This window comes from Galleria mellonella, unplaced genomic scaffold (assembly GCF_026898425.1).
Source record: "Galleria mellonella isolate WM207_F2 unplaced genomic scaffold, CSIRO_AGI_GalMel_v1 utg714, whole genome shotgun sequence".
Taxonomy (NCBI): domain Eukaryota; kingdom Metazoa; phylum Arthropoda; class Insecta; order Lepidoptera; family Pyralidae; genus Galleria; species Galleria mellonella.
In genome coordinates, this window is record NW_026442142.1 from 281,121 (window position 1) to 300,404 (window position 19,284).

Below are 19,284 nucleotides of genomic sequence, written 5' to 3' on the forward strand. Positions count from 1 at the left end.
TTGATTGACCCATACGAGTTTATCAACGCACAGAAACCGCTGAATCTAGAATCTTGAAATTGTGCAGATATGTTTTTTATACAGCTTAGGAGAACAATAAGAAAAGAATTTTGAAAATTTAACCCCTAAGATTCAAGATTATTTATTTGTAAAACATGCAGATGTTAAAATCTCGTTCGACATGTTTAGCTTGTACGCCATACAAACATATGTATTAAAGTTACACAGACATTCCAAAATTATACATCAGCAAGTCCATTTCATACAATTAATCGTCATCACATTCCAATTTTAAATACTTTTAAATAAATAATAATTGTCAGGTAAGAATAAAAGAACGATGTCACAATGATGTTAATAATAGTACATTACTGCAGCGGCCAGCAACTGAGGCATTGATGGACGAACGTGCATATGTGGGCCGAGGCGTAGCCGAGGCACACATACGTGAGTCCATCAATGCCTAATTGTGGCCAAGGCTTGTATAGTGCTTTTCTCAAACAATGCGCGGAAATCAATAACACAATTTTACTTTTGAAGTTCAATGACGAATAACGAACAATAATAATTTTTCAGGCGCCATAAAGTTCCTTTATTTTTTTTTTCAATAAACAGCTTTCTATTTGCAAGCCAGTTCGAAATTTAAATAAAACTTTTTATTAGTTACCTCCTTGGTAGCCATGTTTCGAAGTAAATGGTCATTCCATTTTTAAATTTCAGGACAGATATGAGTTTATATAATAATTTATCTGGCCGCAAAACACGACAGATATGGATTTTCATACAACTTTTGCCGGCCGCTGCCCTCATGTATTTGACCAGTACGGCAATTTTATCTCGAAGAAGATTGTCAAAATAATGCTCACATTTCCAAGCATGTTTGAGAAAATATAAATAAATATTCGTTTTATCAAATTTTATCATTAAAGAATTTACATACATTGTAATAACATTTATCGACTAAGAATTTTTTTAATTTATACATTCATTGGTGAATCTTGTATAGTTTTTTTCGTATTTTATTATAGATTTTTGGTGTGGGGGAAAATGTTCAAAATCAACGTTTACGAAATCGCAGACAAGAGCTAGTTTGGTACAAATAACCTATGAATTCAGTAGATACTTGAGCGGTTCATACTGTGACATAGTTGGGTTGCAAGTAGATTTGTCTACATTATATGACTAGGTACTTATGTGAATTTATAATTTAATTTATTCATAATAAATTGTTGTAGATTGCAATTAAGGAAATTTAAGCTTAATATACCTTCTAATGGGTATAATATTAATATTACAGCATGATGTTAGCTAATAACATGAATTAAATATGGTTTTCTCATTGCGAGCGGCTGTTGTTATCATTATAGACCAGGAGCACGCGACTTCTAGCGATTTTTGTTTCACTAGTTGGATTATAAGTATAGGACATATTTAAATTTTTTACTCTGATACAGTTCGATTCTAAACACATTAGGTTTTTTTTTATACAACTTAGAATGGCAAACAAGCTGACGGCCCACCTGATGGAAAGTGGTAACAGTCGCCTATAGACATGATCAGTACCATGGACATAACAGAGTATACTGTTTCGCCCATGATACCCCCCATGCGTTGCCATTCCTGAGGACTCAGGTGTTATTCCTCTGTACCTAGTAAATTCACGCCATTTCCCACCCTTCAAACCGAAACACAGCCATGCAAACACAACTGCTTCACGGTTGAAACATGAATGGGACAGAGGTATCCAAGCAATCAACTTTTGTAGTCTCCCTCTGGTACTATAGAAGGTGGAGTACAAGTAAGGTAGCGATCTTAAAATAACTAAAGAATGATGAGATGTCTTCTTACGAGTCACAGACATTACTGTGTTGGGTACCTCGATATATCTACGCCATGGATATCTTGTAGTGTGCTGTGAAGTTCATGGTTCCCATCATGTAGTTATTGTTGCGATTTTTTTATACCAGAAAGGTGGCAAACAAGCATCAGCCCGTCTGATGGTAAACGGTCACTGTAGCCTATGGACGCCTGCAACACTAACAGTGTTAAGTGCGTGTTGCCGACCTTGAAAAAAACCTTTGTATACCCTTTTTGAAGAACCCCATACTGTAACTTTTAGGAAAAACCTCGGCACGGAGCTCATTCCACAGCCTGAACGTTCACGGAAGAAAATTCCTTTAAAACCGCATTGTACGTGACCATTTAGGTTCAAGCATGTGAGGATGGATTCCCAGTCGATGGCGAGCGGTGCAATGCTAAAAGGTGGCTGTAGGCATCATTTCAAACAGTTCCTCAGAACAATCCATTGTACAAGCGGCAGAACACACAAAGGGAGGCAAAGTCTCGCCTTAGACTTAAGGGCTCGATCCCGCCTGTGAGCTTGGGATTGTCAATAATTCTCATTGCCCGTTTTCGAACCGAGTCAAGAGGACCGAGCTGGTATCCAAGTGCTCCGGCCCACACATGAGAGCAGTACTCCATGAGGGGCAGAGACTTGCGGCTTGTACAAAAAAGTCTAGGATTTAATAGGATTAAGGAATTGTATGTGTTATGTCTTGTGCTATATATTGCATTATCCCTTGCTAAATAATTACCATTTAAGGTAATGACTGATATAATCTTTTAGACCAAAACACAGTAATACTTACAATGCTGCTGACCACAGTGGACAAATCTCATTCAGGCGAACCCTCGATTCCTCATACAACTGGAAGGAAGGAACAAGTGACTGTCAGGTTGACTGTTACGTGGTTTCTTCTGGAAACTATCGCAGTAAATTCCTGATACATTTGTTATGATGGGCGTAGGCCCATCGTATATCGGGCATAGAATAGATCATCCCTTCCTTTTTCGTGGGTGTCATAAGAGGCGACTAAGGGAGGGATGGGCAGCAGCGTTCCTTTTAAAACATCACCAAGCCCAGCGTGACAACTACTGGTAGAAGTCCTTTTATGGGGTAGGCTATGTTCAACAGTGGACAGTTAACGGTTAATACAATACACCTGGCAGGGCGGAGAAGGAATTGTTAGTAATGGAGATTAGAAATCCCATTGCTAGCAATATATTCTACCAGGTCGACTTCCACGCGGTTCCCCCTGGAAACCATCGTGATTGATTTATTGTTTAATTCGTTACGATGGGCCAACTGACCTGCTTCATCCTCATCTGTCGTAGCTTATTGGTATCCCGCCAGTGTATACCGATAGCGCAAGCGGGGTTACCATTCCATTATCACCCATTGAAAAAAAAATACACCTGGCATATCTCACTGGTATAACCAGCGTATACTGATAGCGCAGATGAGATTACGTTCCATTATCATCGTCCTGATATGATCATAGAAATTATTGAAATGGTGCGGGACCCGGGAGCAGACCGCGGGCGCGTAGTGCGGTGTAGGCGGCGCGAGGTATGCGGCACGAGCCAACGAGCCGACGCCGGAAGACATCACTTGTCCGCTGCCGTCACCGGCCTCTTGAGCAACGCTCTCCGTTCATTACCACTGACACTTCGCCGCCGGCCACCGCGCGTGGTGTGGCTACAGATTACAAGTTCCCTACCGTCCCTACCGTCGTACATTGCCGACACCTCCACGCGTTCACATTAGGTAAGTCTGCACCACGCCACAAGCGCTAAAATTTTATAATTTGGACAGGTATCTGCAGTCATTTTGGAGTTGCGTCTTCGAATATTGGGTTACGTACGAACGATGCCCGAGTGGTAAGTACTGCTTAGTATGTTAATCCGTTCAATAAAATTTATTTGGAGTTTAGATAAATTTCACGGGAATGATTATTTGGTCTGCGTAAAGTAGAATAAAGTTGCTTTAAGTAGGTATTAGAAGAACAAGCATATGATCCAATGTGTAACAAACATTCATGACATCTTCGTAAACTTTTACATTTATTCGAATCGTGTTACAGCCCAAGTTACACTGTGTTTAATTTAATTTCGTACCGCGACCGCGCTAAACAGCGATCGTTTCCGATCATCATAACGATTTCTTTTAGTTTATTGCATCCTGTTTACAAATATATCTAGCCCATTATTTATTTAACTGCTTAACCTGTTCACAGTATATGTGAATAGGTAGATGAATAACATTTTATTAAATCAAAGGAGATAAATAAATTGTAAGTTATTACAGACTACTCTAGTTTTATATTGGTTTGAAAATAGAATGTTAGACCCGTTCGCGCTATTGGTATACGCTAGCCGGGTATCAGTGGGTGATGATAGGTGAAGATGAAGACTACTCTAGTTAGAAAAGCTCTTTTCCTAATTTAGCCCCTACGAAAATCGAACGCTGGACTTCAAATACGTAAAACAACGTGTTATAACGGCGTCGTGGATATTCTACAATTGACTCGGATCTCGATCTTGTTTGGTTTCTCATATCGTGTTTGATCGTTGACATAAAAAATATGTGATAAAGTTATCAAAACAAGCTATTTATTCGAGGAGTGCGTGAGCGGGCAGTCGGGGCGGGCGAGTGTGTATGTCAGGTAGTTGCTATGCTAGTTGCAACCCCTATGTAGCAGCCTTGACCCCCGTTCGGCGGCCGGACGCGATTACGTCAAGCAATTAGGGCGAGCCCTAAATACATTGTTTGCGTTTATATCTTTTTATAGGAAACATACCTTCTATTTCTCAGGTAACAAGATGAAGTTTGCTATTCTAAGAATTAGTTATTTTAGGGCCACCATGCTACGTGGGTCACCTGAATATATCACTTTATCTTAATATGTTAAAATCCCGTGTCACGGTGTTCAATCTCGGAAGTCTTTGAAACCACTCGACCGATTTTAATGAATTTTGTAAACTGTGTATTTGTTTGTTCCAACTTGAGAGCTACAATAGTTTTTATCTCGATAAGTGATAAATAACCTTAGTTAAGTTTGCTAGTATTAATGTAAATTTCATTAACGCCTTAGGTATATTACCTTTATTTTAATGGGTGAAAATGGCATGATAAACCCGCCTGCGCTATCGGTATACTCTGGCGGGGCACCAGTGAGGGATGATAGGTGAGGATGAAAAGGCAGGTCAGTTAGCTCATCGTGACGAATTAAAGTCACGATAGTTTCCAGGGGGAACCGCGTGCAGGTCGTCATGATAGGGTATATTGATAGCAATGGGGACTAACCTCCCCATTACTTATAATCACTTCCTCCCGATATATTACCCTTAAGGTAAGTATCGCTATCTAAAATATTATGTTGCAGTTGCAACATTCTAAGCGGTTTCAGTCAGTCACATAGCTTAACTAGTGCCTGACAGTAATGACGGTTTATGGCCGGTGTCATCCATAATGGACATGTTTATACGTTGGTCGTGTCGACATGATTTGTGATCACGTATCATTTACTGCGTGATACGAATATCACGTCTATTATCAACAACAAATGAGACAAAATATATCAACAGTAATATTGCAAGACGATATTGCATAAACTTGTTCGCAAGAGTATTCCTATCTTAAGACGCGTTTTCATTACCTAATATGTCGTGCACAAATTCATAGTGCAATCGCTTTAAAATGTTTCCAAAATGTATTCTCGCTTAGCACATTAACAAATTTTAACGCTAAGCGGCTAACATAAGTTGTATTTCGGGCGGCTAGTCTTTAAAGTTAGGATAACGCTTAGGAGAACGCTTACTTCCATTAGGAGATGATACAGGAAGATGGGGAGGTGAAAACCTTGAATTCTTACTGATGTCGATTCTAATATTTGACTCGATTTTATCTATAATATTAAAATACCGTGTCACGGTGTTCACGCACGATAATCTTCAAAACTGGTGCTAGTGAAATTTTGTAAATAAGTTTAACTTGAAAGATATGGGAGGTGTATTCTCCAGCTAACGCTCAGGCTATAGAATGAGCTCCATGCCGAAGTTTTCCTTTTCGAAGAAATTACAGTTACGGGTTCTTTAAAAAAGGTGAATTAAGGTTTCTTCAGGATTGGCAACGCACAATTGATAACCCTAGTGTTGTCGCCTCCATAGGCTAGTGACCATTTACCATCAGACGGGCTGTATGCTTCTTTGCTAACAAACTTTGCTTTGATAAATATGCTTTTTATCTAGATAAAAAAAAATGGACCCGCTAAGATGCTGGTAGGTTGCAAAACAACGTTAAGTAATCAAGCAGCCTTCTTATAAATATTTGGGTCAATTTTGCAATATTGATGGCTCAAAATGTTCAGATAATGTTTGTTTGTCCATCTTAAATGATATAGGTGGTAGATGTGTAGAGGCGGGTCGGTCGTTATAATATGACTCCTCACTTGACCCTTTATCTGGTGGTCCGGCCGTTTGCACTGATACCGCGCACATTCTGCGCCGGCGCCGCCGCTAACGGACCGCTGCTCCTATGTGAGTATATCGCCAAATAATGATTCTCGAACTTTGTTGATAATCAAGTACCTATTTAATTAATGACAGTGGCATTAATAGTATTATTTAGAAGTTTATATAAATTTATATTTATATTTACATATATTAATCACCGTAAAATATTAGTCTTTTCATGTACTTCTTTATGTATATTACGATTGAACGATTTAGGTATTAAGAAATAATAAATAAATTCCCTGTTACTGTAATAATAGATAGATAGATAGATACTCTTTATTGTTTCCTCCAAAAGATTACAATAGTAAACTTATTATAAATATAAATAATTACAAGAAATAATCACAATGTTAGTACGGATATTTTTTTTTTATTTACGGACATCAAATCCGGGACCTTATTTGCGCGAAGTAATATGTACTATTATTGCGTCATTGAGGAGTGGATTCGTGTTGGTAAGAAATAAAGAAATATTTTTATGCAAATAAACTTAGATTTAAGCATTTCTGTATAGTCATTTTTCCATTAACGCCCATTCGGAACGCAATTACAGCCAAGAAGAACGGGCATAAAACAGAGCTGTTGCTTTTTTCAAAAAGTTTAACTATAAACGAGTAAATAATAAATTTGTGTGAACATAAACTACTAAGCAGTACCAGATCATAGGATCATAAGTAAGAGAGCTAGATGATAAGTTTAAATAGTTTTTGCTAGTTATTTTGTTATCAATATCATTATAAAATGTCCATCGTTAACTGTTGAACATGTTTTGACCTCTTTTTTATCACAGCACACAATTCCGCGCCATTTGCATCAATTAAAACTCTGCATAATAGCAATAACAATGCAAAACTTTGTAATAACAGTCTGGATTATTTTTGATTACTCAGCGAGCTATGGAGAGGGGCTATGCTCGGAATCTCTTTGCTTGATACAATCCGAAACGAGGATATCCGCAAAAGAACCAAAATAACCGACATAGCCCGAAGGATAAACAAGCTGAACGGTAATGGGCTGGTCATATAGCTCGAAAAACCGACAAACGTTGGGGAAGAAAGGTTCTTGAGTAGCGAGTCTGTACAGGCAAACGCAGTGTAGGACAACCCCCGACTAGACGGAGTGACGACCTCCAATGCATTGCAGGGAGTCAGTGGATGCAGGTGGCTCAGGACCGTTCCTTAATGCAGACTATGGTGAGGGGCGGGAGGGAGGAGGGGAGGGGAAGGATTCAGCAATGGGTAAATAATGGCTGAGATGATGATGATGAACAGTCTTGAAGTCGGCACTCCATCAATCGAGGGTTCGCCTCAAATGCTCATATTACATTGCTATAATATTAATTCATTCGTTGAACAGATGTGTGTGTGAGTGTGCCGCCATGATGTGGGTAGTAGTGTGCCTGGCCGTATGCCTGGCGGCAGCACACGGCTGCGAGCTGCAACCCGCTGATGCTGCACCCAAGTCGCCCGGTGACAACTTCTACCGGCTGATTGTGAACGGAGACGTCGAGAGATACGCACCCGGACAGAGATATATTGGTAAGTTTGTTATTTATGCGAGTTTTTTTTTACAACTTAGAATGGCAAACTAGCTGACGGCCCACCTGATGGGAAGTGGTAACAGTCGCCTATAGACACGAGCATAACAGAGTATACTTTTCCGCCCATGATGCCCCTTATGCGTTGCCATTCCTGAGGACTCGGGTGTTATTCCTCTGTACCCTGTAAATTCAGAATGGAATGGTAATCCCGGCAGAATAAAATAGTGTACGATGATAGGTGAAGAGGACGTCAGGTGAGTTGGCCTATTATGACGAATTCACTATGATAGTTTCCAAGGGTGACGGTGTTTTCTTTTAATAGATGATAATAGAATGGCAACCCCGCCTGCGTTATCGGTATACACTGGCGGGGCACCAGTGAGGATGAATAGGCAGGTCAGTTAGCTCATCGTGACTAATTCAACGATAAATTAGTCACAATAGTTTCCAGGGGGAACTGCGTGGAGGTCGACCCGATACATTATAGGATACATTGATAGCAATAGAGACTAACCTCCCCATTACTAACAACCCCTTCCCCCCGGGTGACCGTGTTTACGTCGACCTGATAGAAAACATTGCTACCAATAGGGCCGCTAATTACCATTATTAAGAGTCTCCTTCCCCCCTCCTATATCGGTAAGTATTTTTGTTATACTCCTCGTACTTTTTTTTCAATGGATGATAATGAAACGCTAACGGTACACGCTGTCGGGGCACCAGTGAAGTATGATAAGTGGGAATGAAAATGAGGGTCAAGTAGCCGATCGTATGAATAAACCTGGAATGTGGCACGATGGCTTCCAGGGGGACAACGTGGAGGTCGACCTGATAGGGTATATAATAATAATAATAAATAAATTCTTTAATAAAAGTAACCAGGACCTACAAAATTTTAACAATATCAATTTGTACAAAATATAAACTATTAATTTATTGAATTAAATAAAATCTAGCATGCAATGGGGCTGGTAGGTAGTATTAGTAACATGAGCATTACTAACAATCCCTTCCTACCTACTACTCGTAGCTGTAACAAGAAAGAAGCCGAAATTGGATACGATCACATACATAAATAATGTTAAAAGTTAACAATCCTTTGAATCAGACACCAGAGGGAGACTTTGTACAAAAGTCGTTTGCTTGGGTATCTCTGTCCCATTCGTGTTTCAACCGTGAAGCAGTTGTGTTTGCATGGCTGTGTTTCGGTTTGAAGTGGGATATGGCGTGAATTTACTGGCTACAGAGGAATAACATCTGAGTCCTCAGGAATGGCAACGCATGGGGGGTATCATGGGCAAAACAGTATACTCTGTTATGTCCACGGTACTGCTCATGTTTATAGGCGACGGTTACCACTTTCCGTCAGGTGGGCCGTCAGCTTGTTTGCCATTCTAAGTTGTATAAAAAAAAAAGACAGAAAAGTTAATTATTATTGTGTTACTATTCTAAAATCTCAAATAATGAGGAGAGGATATTTTCCACCAAATATCCTCCCCTCATAATAATGTACACGATCAGTAGCAAGTCACACATTTAATATGAAACACCCACGTACATATTCCGCTAATACAAAATACAATGTTTTTGTTCAATGCAATAATTTATTTGTATGAGATATTTTGTATGAGCCAGTCACGGACGCATGATCCGGTCTGTAGCCGATTTCAAGGAAAACAGATAAGTAATATCAAATAATGTTAAAATTCACGCAAATCTAATATAAAAATATTGACCGATGAAATGTTTGTAATAAAAAATATGTTTTTAGTTTTGATGACGAATGTATACCTACAGGATGAAATCCAAATCTAGAGGAAATTATTAATAATAATTATCTCATAATAATTATAGTAATTAATATAATTATTTTAAAGGAATTTTCTTTCAGTGAAATAGAAAATTTTTTCTTATGCTCTCGTCTGTGGGAGCATCTAGATACCAGCTTGGGCCTCTCGATTCGAACTAACAAGCGGTATCGAGCCTTTAAGTCTATGGCGAGACTTTATATCCTTTTATGTGTTCTACTGCTTATATAACGGATTGTGTTCTGAGGAACATTTAGAAATTATACCAGCGGCCATCTTTTATCTTCGCACTGCTCGCCATCGACAGGGAATTCACCCTAACACGTTAATACCTTCAGTACAGTGTGATTTTCGAGGAATTTTCTCTTGTGAATACTCAAGTTAGGAAATGAGCTCCCTGTCGAGATCTTCCTTAGAAACTACAGCATGGGGTTCTTAAAAAAAAAAGTGTATTAAGGCTTCTTTGGGGTCGGCAACACATACGTGTTATCACTAGTATTACAGGCGAGGGGGAGAAGGCATTGTTAGTATGGGATCTAATAGCCCCATTGCTAGCCTGTAACGTCGACCTGCATACGGTTCTCCCTGGAAACCATCGTGGTTAATTCTTGTGAATTCATCACGATGGGCTGACTGACCTGCTTTCATCCTCACCTATCATCTATCACTGGTGCTCCGCTAGTGTATGCCGATAGCGCAGGTGGGGTTACTATTTCATTTTCGTCCATAAAAAAAAGTGGTACAGGCGTTCATATGTTACAGTAACCGTTTACCATAACACGGACTGTATGCTTGTTTGCCGTCTTTGTAGAATAAAAAATTAACAACCTAGTAAACCACAAAAAATGAGCGTATCATACAAGCATTACATGTCCAGCTGTTAAGATAGTACGGGAGGTTCATAATTCTTGGCCACCATTTAATCCATGCTTATCGTCTAGATATATATTGGCCGAATACAGCGAGGCTAGTAAATTAAAAATGAATATTCCTCGTCTGTTTTAGTTACTCTAGTAGGCTCGCGCACGCACGACGTAGTGCAACAGTTCACGAAGTTCCGTCTAGTAGCGGACCCGCTGGACCCGGCGGTGGTGCGCTCGCCCAGCAAGCAGGGGCAGTTCCAGCTGTTCGCAGACACCCTCAGCAAGTTCGACGAGGAGTGTGTCAACTCGGTAGTCGAAGCCGATGACCTGCCCAAGACGGAGGTGCAGGTCATGTGGAAGGCTCCCGCTTCAGGTTCCGGATGTGTGCTTTTGAAGTAAGTGATATGTGCTTACACACATACACACACACACGGATACACACATGCACAAATATATGTAGAACAATCTGTAGGTGGCATGAAAACGCATATACTTGTTAGAGCCATACGAGCCAATTCTAATTTTTATTTTCATGGTCCAAGAAGTATCATGAAAATTGTAACAAGCTGTCTCACTTACACAAACTTGAAGGTGACAATGTATATGTATCAGGGCGATGGTGTACGAGAACGCGAGCCGTTGGTTCGCGGAGGACGGGCAGCTGACGAAGCGCGTGTGCGAGGACACGTCGCTCTACGCCTCCGACTGCTGCGCGTGCGACCATGCCAAGTACAAGGTTCGTTGTTCATTTTACAATTGTAATCTATACTTTTATACTTATATTACAAAGCGGTGAAAACTACTCAATCGATTTTAAAAATTCTTTCATATATAGAAAGCCACATTGTCAGTAACATAGGTTAAATATTATTTACATCTATGTCGTCATAGTCGTAGAATACTGACGGATCTATATATGTAATATTTGTCAGATTTATTGATCAGATTATAATGTCTATCTATCCGTGCGAAACTGCGCCGGATTGTTAGTATACAATAATAGTATATATACAACCTAGGGTTTTTTTTAGTGGATGATAATGGAATGGTAATTCTGCTTGCACTAATAGTACTCGTATACACTGGCGGGGCACCAGTGATAGATGACAGGTGAGGATGAAAGCAGGTCAGTTAGCCCATTATGACGAATTTCACAAGAATTAACCACAATGGTTTCCAGGGGGAACCACGTGGAGGTCAACCTGATAGGGCATATTGCTAGCAATGGGGCTGTCAAACTCCATTGCCAACAATCCCTTTCTCTCCTCCAATCTAGGTTTGGAGTACAGGTAGAAATTCAATTGATCCGACATTATATATATAATTTTTTGTTTTGATTGAACATGTATGAAGTTACTTGCTAGGTTACGGTGTTCTTCTAACTTCTAACACCGTAACCTAGCGGTTAACGGTGTTAGAAGTTGTAAATATCATATGAGTCATACAGTAAATTTTTAAGTTCAGGTTTCAATTGTTTGACCTTTACAGATGGTATTCGAGGGCCTGTGGTCTGCACAAACCCACCCGAAGGATTTCCCCGTGGAGACAGCCTGGCTCACGCACTTTTCGGACGTAATCGGTGCCACGCATCCCAAGAATTTCTCCTTTTGGGGCGAGGGCCAAATCGCTACCGATGGGTTTAGGTGCGTAATAGAATTTTACTATTTTGACTCTTTTATCCAACTGCTTTTGGATCATAATAACGTCCCACAAGTGGGTATAAATCTTTTTACATAGAAGTAGAATGATAGTTTGCTATTATCACGTGTAAGGTAATTACAGATCGAAGTTCATAGTTATACTGCCTTCCCTAAATATTATAGGATACTGGGAGAAACCTAGACTGATCTATCGTGATTAGCTAAAACATACACGATCTAAGTGGCACAAAGAAATCTCCGCAATCGGGCTTGTTCTTTATGTATATATATATATAGTTCCTGCCCTGTTTATCCCGTAAAAATTACAGTAAGAGTGTTCGGGCATGTATTTCCCGTAATTAGTTACTATTTTGTTTGTATGGTAAGGAATTTGGCGTGAAGATTATAGCGGGAGTGTTCATGGCGCAGATCGTTGGCTGAGTGGGGCTCTGTAGACCTCCAGGAGCGCGAGCTGCGGCAGAAGGGCTCCCTGCTGCGCTCGATTGTGAAGGCGCAGGGGCTGTGGTACCCGCGCGTCAACACCAACACCACGGCCACCTTCAGTGTGGACCGCAAGCGGCATCTGCTATCGCTCGCCTCTATGTTTGGTAACTACCCCTCTCACTTAAACCTCACTACAGATAGTTCAAATAATGATGCCCCGTAGTGCCTATTTTATATATATAAAATAAATGATTTCAATTTTAAAAAAAGAATGAGAGCAACAAAATGAAGTAATTATGTCGCTCTTTCGGTTAGAAAATTAGCGTTTCAAAAATTTCAGTTCTGACGAAGATATCGAAGCATATATCGATAAATACATGTAGGGAATATGACGCTGTAAGTGGGGTAGTTGTTAATCAAATGGCGGTTACCATAGTCAATGGACATCAGCATTGTTAAAGGAGTGTAGCGTGCGCCACGCGCAATACTGTATGACATCAAAGACAACAAATTTATTAAGTCATCACCGGCTACTTTGTACAAAGTGTATATAAATTTTCCAATTTTGCTTTAAAGTTGATTGGCAGCATGATTATTGAGTGTTGTAACTTAAGTTCTTCATTTTACTTGGCAACGCGAGCACTGTATCTCCGGTACTTATGATTACAACATCTGCTGTGTAAACTTTTCATTTATTTCTTGAGGTCCGTCCCCTGACTGGGTGGTGGGTGTGAGCGGGCTGGACCTGTGCCAGAAGGATTGCACCTGGGTTGAAAGCAAGGTCATCGACCTGTTGCCGTACGACGCCGGCACTGACAACGGCATCACTTACATGGTGAGTGGAGAACGATTGAGAGAGACAGAACACATGCACACGCACACACGCGCGCGCGCGCACACACACACACACACACACACACACACACACACACACACACACACACACACACACACACACACACACACACACACACACACACACACGCACACACACACACACACACACACACACACACACACACAGAGAGAGATGTAACATGAAATAACTTTGCTACTAATTATTGTCAATTCACCTAGTAAATTATGTATTATTAATTGTAACTAAACATGTACCTCCAGTCGCCGAACTCGGAGACAATTCCTCGCGAGAAGATGTACCGTATCACCACCATGTATCCCGAAGATCCCCGGGCGCCGTTCTACAATCCGCAAGCGGACCAAATCCCGCCACTAGCGAGGCTGTACCTTACGCGAGAGAAGCTCATCCCGCACTCCTGCGACGAGCAGATGCTGCAGTCGCTCATTGTGGAGGAGACGGAGAATACGGAGGCTGTCAACCGACGTTAGTCAAATATTGCAGTAAAACAAATTGTTCACGATCGTAATTCCTAGTGAGGTGAATGTAGGACATACAGAAGCTATTAGGTCGCTAAATATTTTTGAAAAGCGTAGAGTTATCGAATTATGTTGGTTTTATTAAAAAATTAGTAGTCGATTTTTGTATATATAGTATATATATTTTTAATTTGACATCAAAGTCTTACTGAGTTATATGGGAACAGAATATCGACTAGGACTGCTCATGTTTATTTAATTACATTTCCCTCACTTATAACTAAACAGGTTATAGTTATAATAGTTAAATAAAAAAATCTCGATATTTGCACAATCCGTCTGCAAGTTTATATTTATTACAAACAATTTTAACCTTTTGAATTTCTAAAGCTCCTTTAGAATTGTTGTTTAGCGTGTTGAATATTTATAATAATAAAAGTGCTGTGGCAGCGGAGTGCAGCGTGAGCGCGTGGGGCCCGTGGTCGGAGTGCTCGGTGAGCTGCGGCAAGGGGCTGCGCATGCGCAGCCGCCAGTACACCGCGCCGCAGCGCGCCCAGCAGGCCGGCTGCGCGCGCCAGCTCGTCTCCAAGGAGATGTGCGTCGCGCCCGTGCCCGAGTGCAGGTCGGTACGCACTGCCACCTCCTTACTACTTTTTACTTCATCTTTTGTTATTTGTTAGTAGGACTACGTATCCGTGTACTGTTGTTATCTGATGCGAATTGTTGCCAGCGAGGACAATGAACCGGAGCAAGACAACGAGTCCGTGCCGGCCATAGAAAGTGTGGGCGGCATCTGCAAGACCACGGAGTGGGGACCATGGAGCGAGTGCTCGGTCACGTGTGGCGTCGGCATCAGCACCAGGCGCAGACAGTTCCTCAACCACATGGGGCTCAAGAAGTGCCCTCTGGTGCCCGTCGGTGAGTGAGATGATTTTAGATTTCTTGGCATTTAATTTATGACCTTACCGTACCTACTTTTAGAACCAATAATATGTTATTTGATTGATGGAAGATATATTTTTTGTTTGTGGTAATGTCACTATGCGGTGATTAAACAAGTACAAGGGGTACAAGCACACTACAAGTAATAGTGCGCTTCATGAAACATGGCCAGTTTCTTGTCCTCTGAGAGTTGACATCGCCCCTTCTCTGTGACGCGAATGTGACCGTTTGTAAACCGAACGCAACGCATTTACTGGCCTCAATTATTAACATTGGAGTCGTGTACAGAGGAGAACCGCAAGTGCATGGAGCCAGCGTGCCCCGAGCAGGAGGCGGAGGCGGAGGCGGCGGACCCCGCGTGCCCGACGTCCCCGTGGGCGGCGTGGTCGCCGTGCTCGGCGTCGTGCGGGCGCGGCGTGCGGTTCCGCACGCGGCTGCTGCTGGTGCCGGCCGCGCAGCAGCTCGCCTGCTCGGCGCGCGTCGAGCTGCTGCAGCAGCGGCCCTGCTCCGAGCGGGACGACTGCCACCTCGACATGCCCACCGCCAAGCGTGAGTACCGCGACACGAACCATATGCTACCCCACGTCATAAACATTAAGGATTCATTGTAACCTTTTATTGTATTCACGTATATTAAGAGAATTCATACGAGTCAATATTATGTACCTTTTTTTTATGCATCTTAGAATGGCAATCAAGCTAACAGTCCACTTGGTGGAAATTGGTAACTGTCGTGCTCCAATCAAATTTATAGTACAATGATACGTACTTGAATATTTTTTTGTCACGAAAGCGTTACATTAATACTTGGTAAGGGTTTTAGAAATAAAACAGCATGTATATCAGGCTAGAATGTATGCGTAACCAACTTAATAATACAAATATACATACGTACTTGTATTATTAAGTTGTGTGGGTAAGTGTGGTATTTTTGAATGTATAAGATGTTTATACAAACTGTTACTCACACATACGTACGTGGTGACTCTTCCAAAACAAAAGCGAAATTCTTTGTCTACTCTCAAGTTTGACGATTTCATTATTTCAAATTTACAGAAGTTACCTTAATAGCTAATGTTTAAACGAAGTACAACCTATGTTACAGTGCTCGGACGATTCCATAGTTATTACGTTAATAGATATTTAACGTTCAATGCCTGCGATCATTTTTATGTCCATAAACGTACAGCTGACAAAGCCACAAGCGTTTAGTGCTGCATCCATTGTAGCTAATGTTAACGAGATCGTTTAGATAATAGGCACGTTGTATGGACAGCGTTACAATGGTCACTCGCCACCTCAACGACTGCCGCGTAAGCAAGCCGTTTACCTCATCATCAGCTCTACATACAAAAGCATCAGATAACTTCATGTATTATGTAATTAGCTGTACTCGAAATTATTTATTTATTTATTTCTTATTGCATTTCATAATATAATTAGTAGATAACATTTTTACTTCAATTATGGACCCTGGACACAGCAAGTACGAGAGAGGAGGACAACACTTTTGTTTTACTTTAGAAATAGTCTAAGGATCTGTTACAATATTATCCAGTCATTGAAATTCTCGTATTACAAAATTTTAGCCATGTACAACAGGCCACTCCTTCCATTTCCGTGGGCATCGTAAAAGGCGACTAAGGTAGGGCGAGGGATGGGCAGCAGTATCCCTCTTAAAACATCTCCAAAAGCCAAACTGCAGTAGCCAACCCGCCTGCTAAGCATGGCAACTATTGGCAAAACCCCTCTAATGGAGGAGGCTATGTTGAGTGGACAATTAACGGGTGCTACAATACAATATGACTCGTACTATGTAATATCACAGCACTCCTGCCTTTTAAACTGAATCACAGCTATGCCTATTGCAGAATTGCTCTCAGCTATAAGCAAAGACATATTAAAGAGCACATATACGCTAATTTGGGGCTTGCCTCCGTCCCCCCTCTCTCCCTGGAAGATAATTTTAAACAAGGCCACGTCTATGCAGGCATCTGCATGGAGGAGCCGTCGCAGGGCCCGTGCCGCGGCATGTACCAGCGGTGGGCGTTCGCGGCCGCCAAGGGCATGTGCGTGCCCTTCAACTACGGCGGCTGCCGCGGCAACCGGAACAACTTTCTCACGCAGGAAGAGTGCCTCGCCACGTGCAGCGTCATACTGGGTCTGTACTAACACTTATTTAATTAAACTAGTTTTATAAACCCCTTATGGTTACGTTTGACATTCAGTGAGACTATAGACAAATAATATTAAAGACAGACCAATATTAATCTATTCTCAATTTGACCACAGACTTTAACGATAGACAAAAGAGTATATTATACCAGAGGGAGACTTTGTACAAAAGTCGATTGCTTGGGTACCTCTGTTCCATTCGTGTTTCAACCGTGAAGCAGTTGTGTTTGCATGGCTGTGTTTCGGTTTGAAGGGTGGGATATGGCGTGAATTTACTGGGTACAGAGGAATCCTCAAGAATGGCATATGCATAACGCATGGGGGATATCATGGGCGAAACAGTATACTTTGTTATGTCCATGGTACTGTTCATGTCTATAGGCGACGGTTACCACTTTCCATCAGGTGGGCCGTCAGCTTGTTTGCCATTCTAAGTTGTATAAAAAAAATGTATGCGTGTGTGTGTTAAACTGTTAAATACATGGTAGTGTGTGTAATGTTTTTTTTTATTGATTTAATGTATTTTTATGTACAATTTTAAAAGAATCATTCTACACTCCTCTGTATAAACTATAAGTGTGCCAAATTTCATACTCCTTTGTCCACACAATTTTCGTAAATAGGGGTATAAAGTTTTTGCCTCACGTATTAATATATAGATTAAGGGCCCAGAAAAATCATTATCATTATAATCTGATTACAGAATACAACGAATTCACCAATTTATTTTATTTAGAGTTCGTTCGTTCATTGATTTCTCTCCCTGATAGATGTTACTTAGATTAATTTAAATAACTTTACTGAGTAAGAAAATATGGTACAATGTGTGGACTTGAAAGGTGAACCGTACCGTCACATTGTGGGATGGCCTCACCCGTGACACGTTGAACTTCATCCTATAGCATCGGATCCTCCAAACGTAGCGTGAAAAGGCACTCAGCGAGGCTGCATAGTGCGGCTAACGGCGAGTATTCATGACCCTTGTCGACTTAAAAAACGGTGAAGTCTCGATTCGGTTGTTTTTTTATGTTAGTTATCTGATATTTTGTTTTAATTTTATTAATTCATAAACATTAATTATTTGTATTTGAATGTCATAGTAGGTACAATAACTCTGGATAACTCTGTCAGATGTAAACCGATTTGAAAAATTCTATTTTTTTTGTCTGATATGATGTACTTACAGATTAGTCCCATAGAAATTTTTTCAAAATCGGTTTAGCAATTTTATTGTTAAAAGTTTTATAAGCACATGGGATCACAATTTGATCCCGATACTAGTTGATCTTCCCCTTCCTCGATCTAATTAGATAGATAGATAGATAATTTATTTACATTACTTACAGCACACAAATTACAATAAAACATACACATAGTACACAGCAAAAGAGATAAAAGAATGAAAATAAAAAGCACAAAACAAAAAAAAAAGAAACAAAATATATAAACTAACAATTTCCTTTCTTTCCGTTCCTTCATGCGTGTGCCATAGTAACACAAAATGATCACAACTCAGTTTATTAATTACACATAACTTAAATTTATAGTTATTACATTAAAATAATGGTTTAGTAGTTTAGTTTTTAATTAAAAATTTATCGTTATATATGTCAACAAATTAACACAAAACTATACTATATTATACGTATAAACCTTCCTATTGAATCATTCTATCTATTGATGAAAACCTAACTAAAATCCATTGTACAGTTTAAAAGATCTAAGCGTACAGACGGCGGGAATCGACTTCGTTTTATAATACGTAGATAAGATGCGCAGTAGGATTACCTGTACGCTCATAAAGCGAGAACGTTCACTTTTCTTTTGTTTTACACTATAATAATACGTTATGTAAATGCGATGTTTGGTCGCAGTCGGAGTGTTTACGGTCACTCCACGTGTGCTAATAGCCCATGTAAATCGAACACAATGTAAGTGTTGTTAAGTTGTAATGACGCCCGGACAATACGAGATGGACGCCGTCGAGTTGTTAGGATAAACAGTGGCAGGCGCGGTTAAAAGAAATATCAATTTACACGTGTATTTTAAACCAATTTCGAAGAAAGGAAAATCGTCTTAATTCGCTTGCATTTGACTTATGTTTGTCACCTAAGAACTTTGTCGTTTACAAACCGATATGGTATTGTTTTTATCTGAAAGGATTTACTTTCAGTTCAGTA

General features: G+C 40.4%; 1 protein-coding gene across 2 annotated transcripts in view; it reads left to right on the top strand.

Annotated features, from left to right (window-relative positions):
* The first annotated feature begins 3,487 nt into the window (after positions 1-3,487).
* Positions 3,488-19,284, top strand: part of LOC113523609 (spondin-1) — a 49,019-nt gene continuing 33,222 nt past the window's right edge. Inside the window, exons 1-12 of one of the 2 annotated variants that reach the window (XM_052900825.1) lie at positions 3,488-3,607; positions 7,714-7,895; positions 10,711-10,963; positions 11,181-11,304; positions 12,057-12,211; positions 12,638-12,816; positions 13,357-13,487; positions 13,772-13,994; positions 14,438-14,609; positions 14,718-14,905; positions 15,218-15,478; positions 16,920-17,090. In XM_052900825.1, the coding sequence (XP_052756785.1) occupies positions 7,736-7,895; positions 10,711-10,963; positions 11,181-11,304; positions 12,057-12,211; positions 12,638-12,816; positions 13,357-13,487; positions 13,772-13,994; positions 14,438-14,609; positions 14,718-14,905; positions 15,218-15,478; positions 16,920-17,090 (2,017 nt within the window). In that variant the 5' untranslated portion in view covers positions 3,488-3,607; positions 7,714-7,735. Of the gene's footprint in view, positions 3,608-6,263; positions 6,379-7,713; positions 7,896-10,710; positions 10,964-11,180; positions 11,305-12,056; positions 12,212-12,637; positions 12,817-13,356; positions 13,488-13,771; positions 13,995-14,437; positions 14,610-14,717; positions 14,906-15,217; positions 15,479-16,919; positions 17,091-19,284 lie in introns of those variants that run through there. The other variant, XM_052900826.1, reaches the window with a different exon arrangement.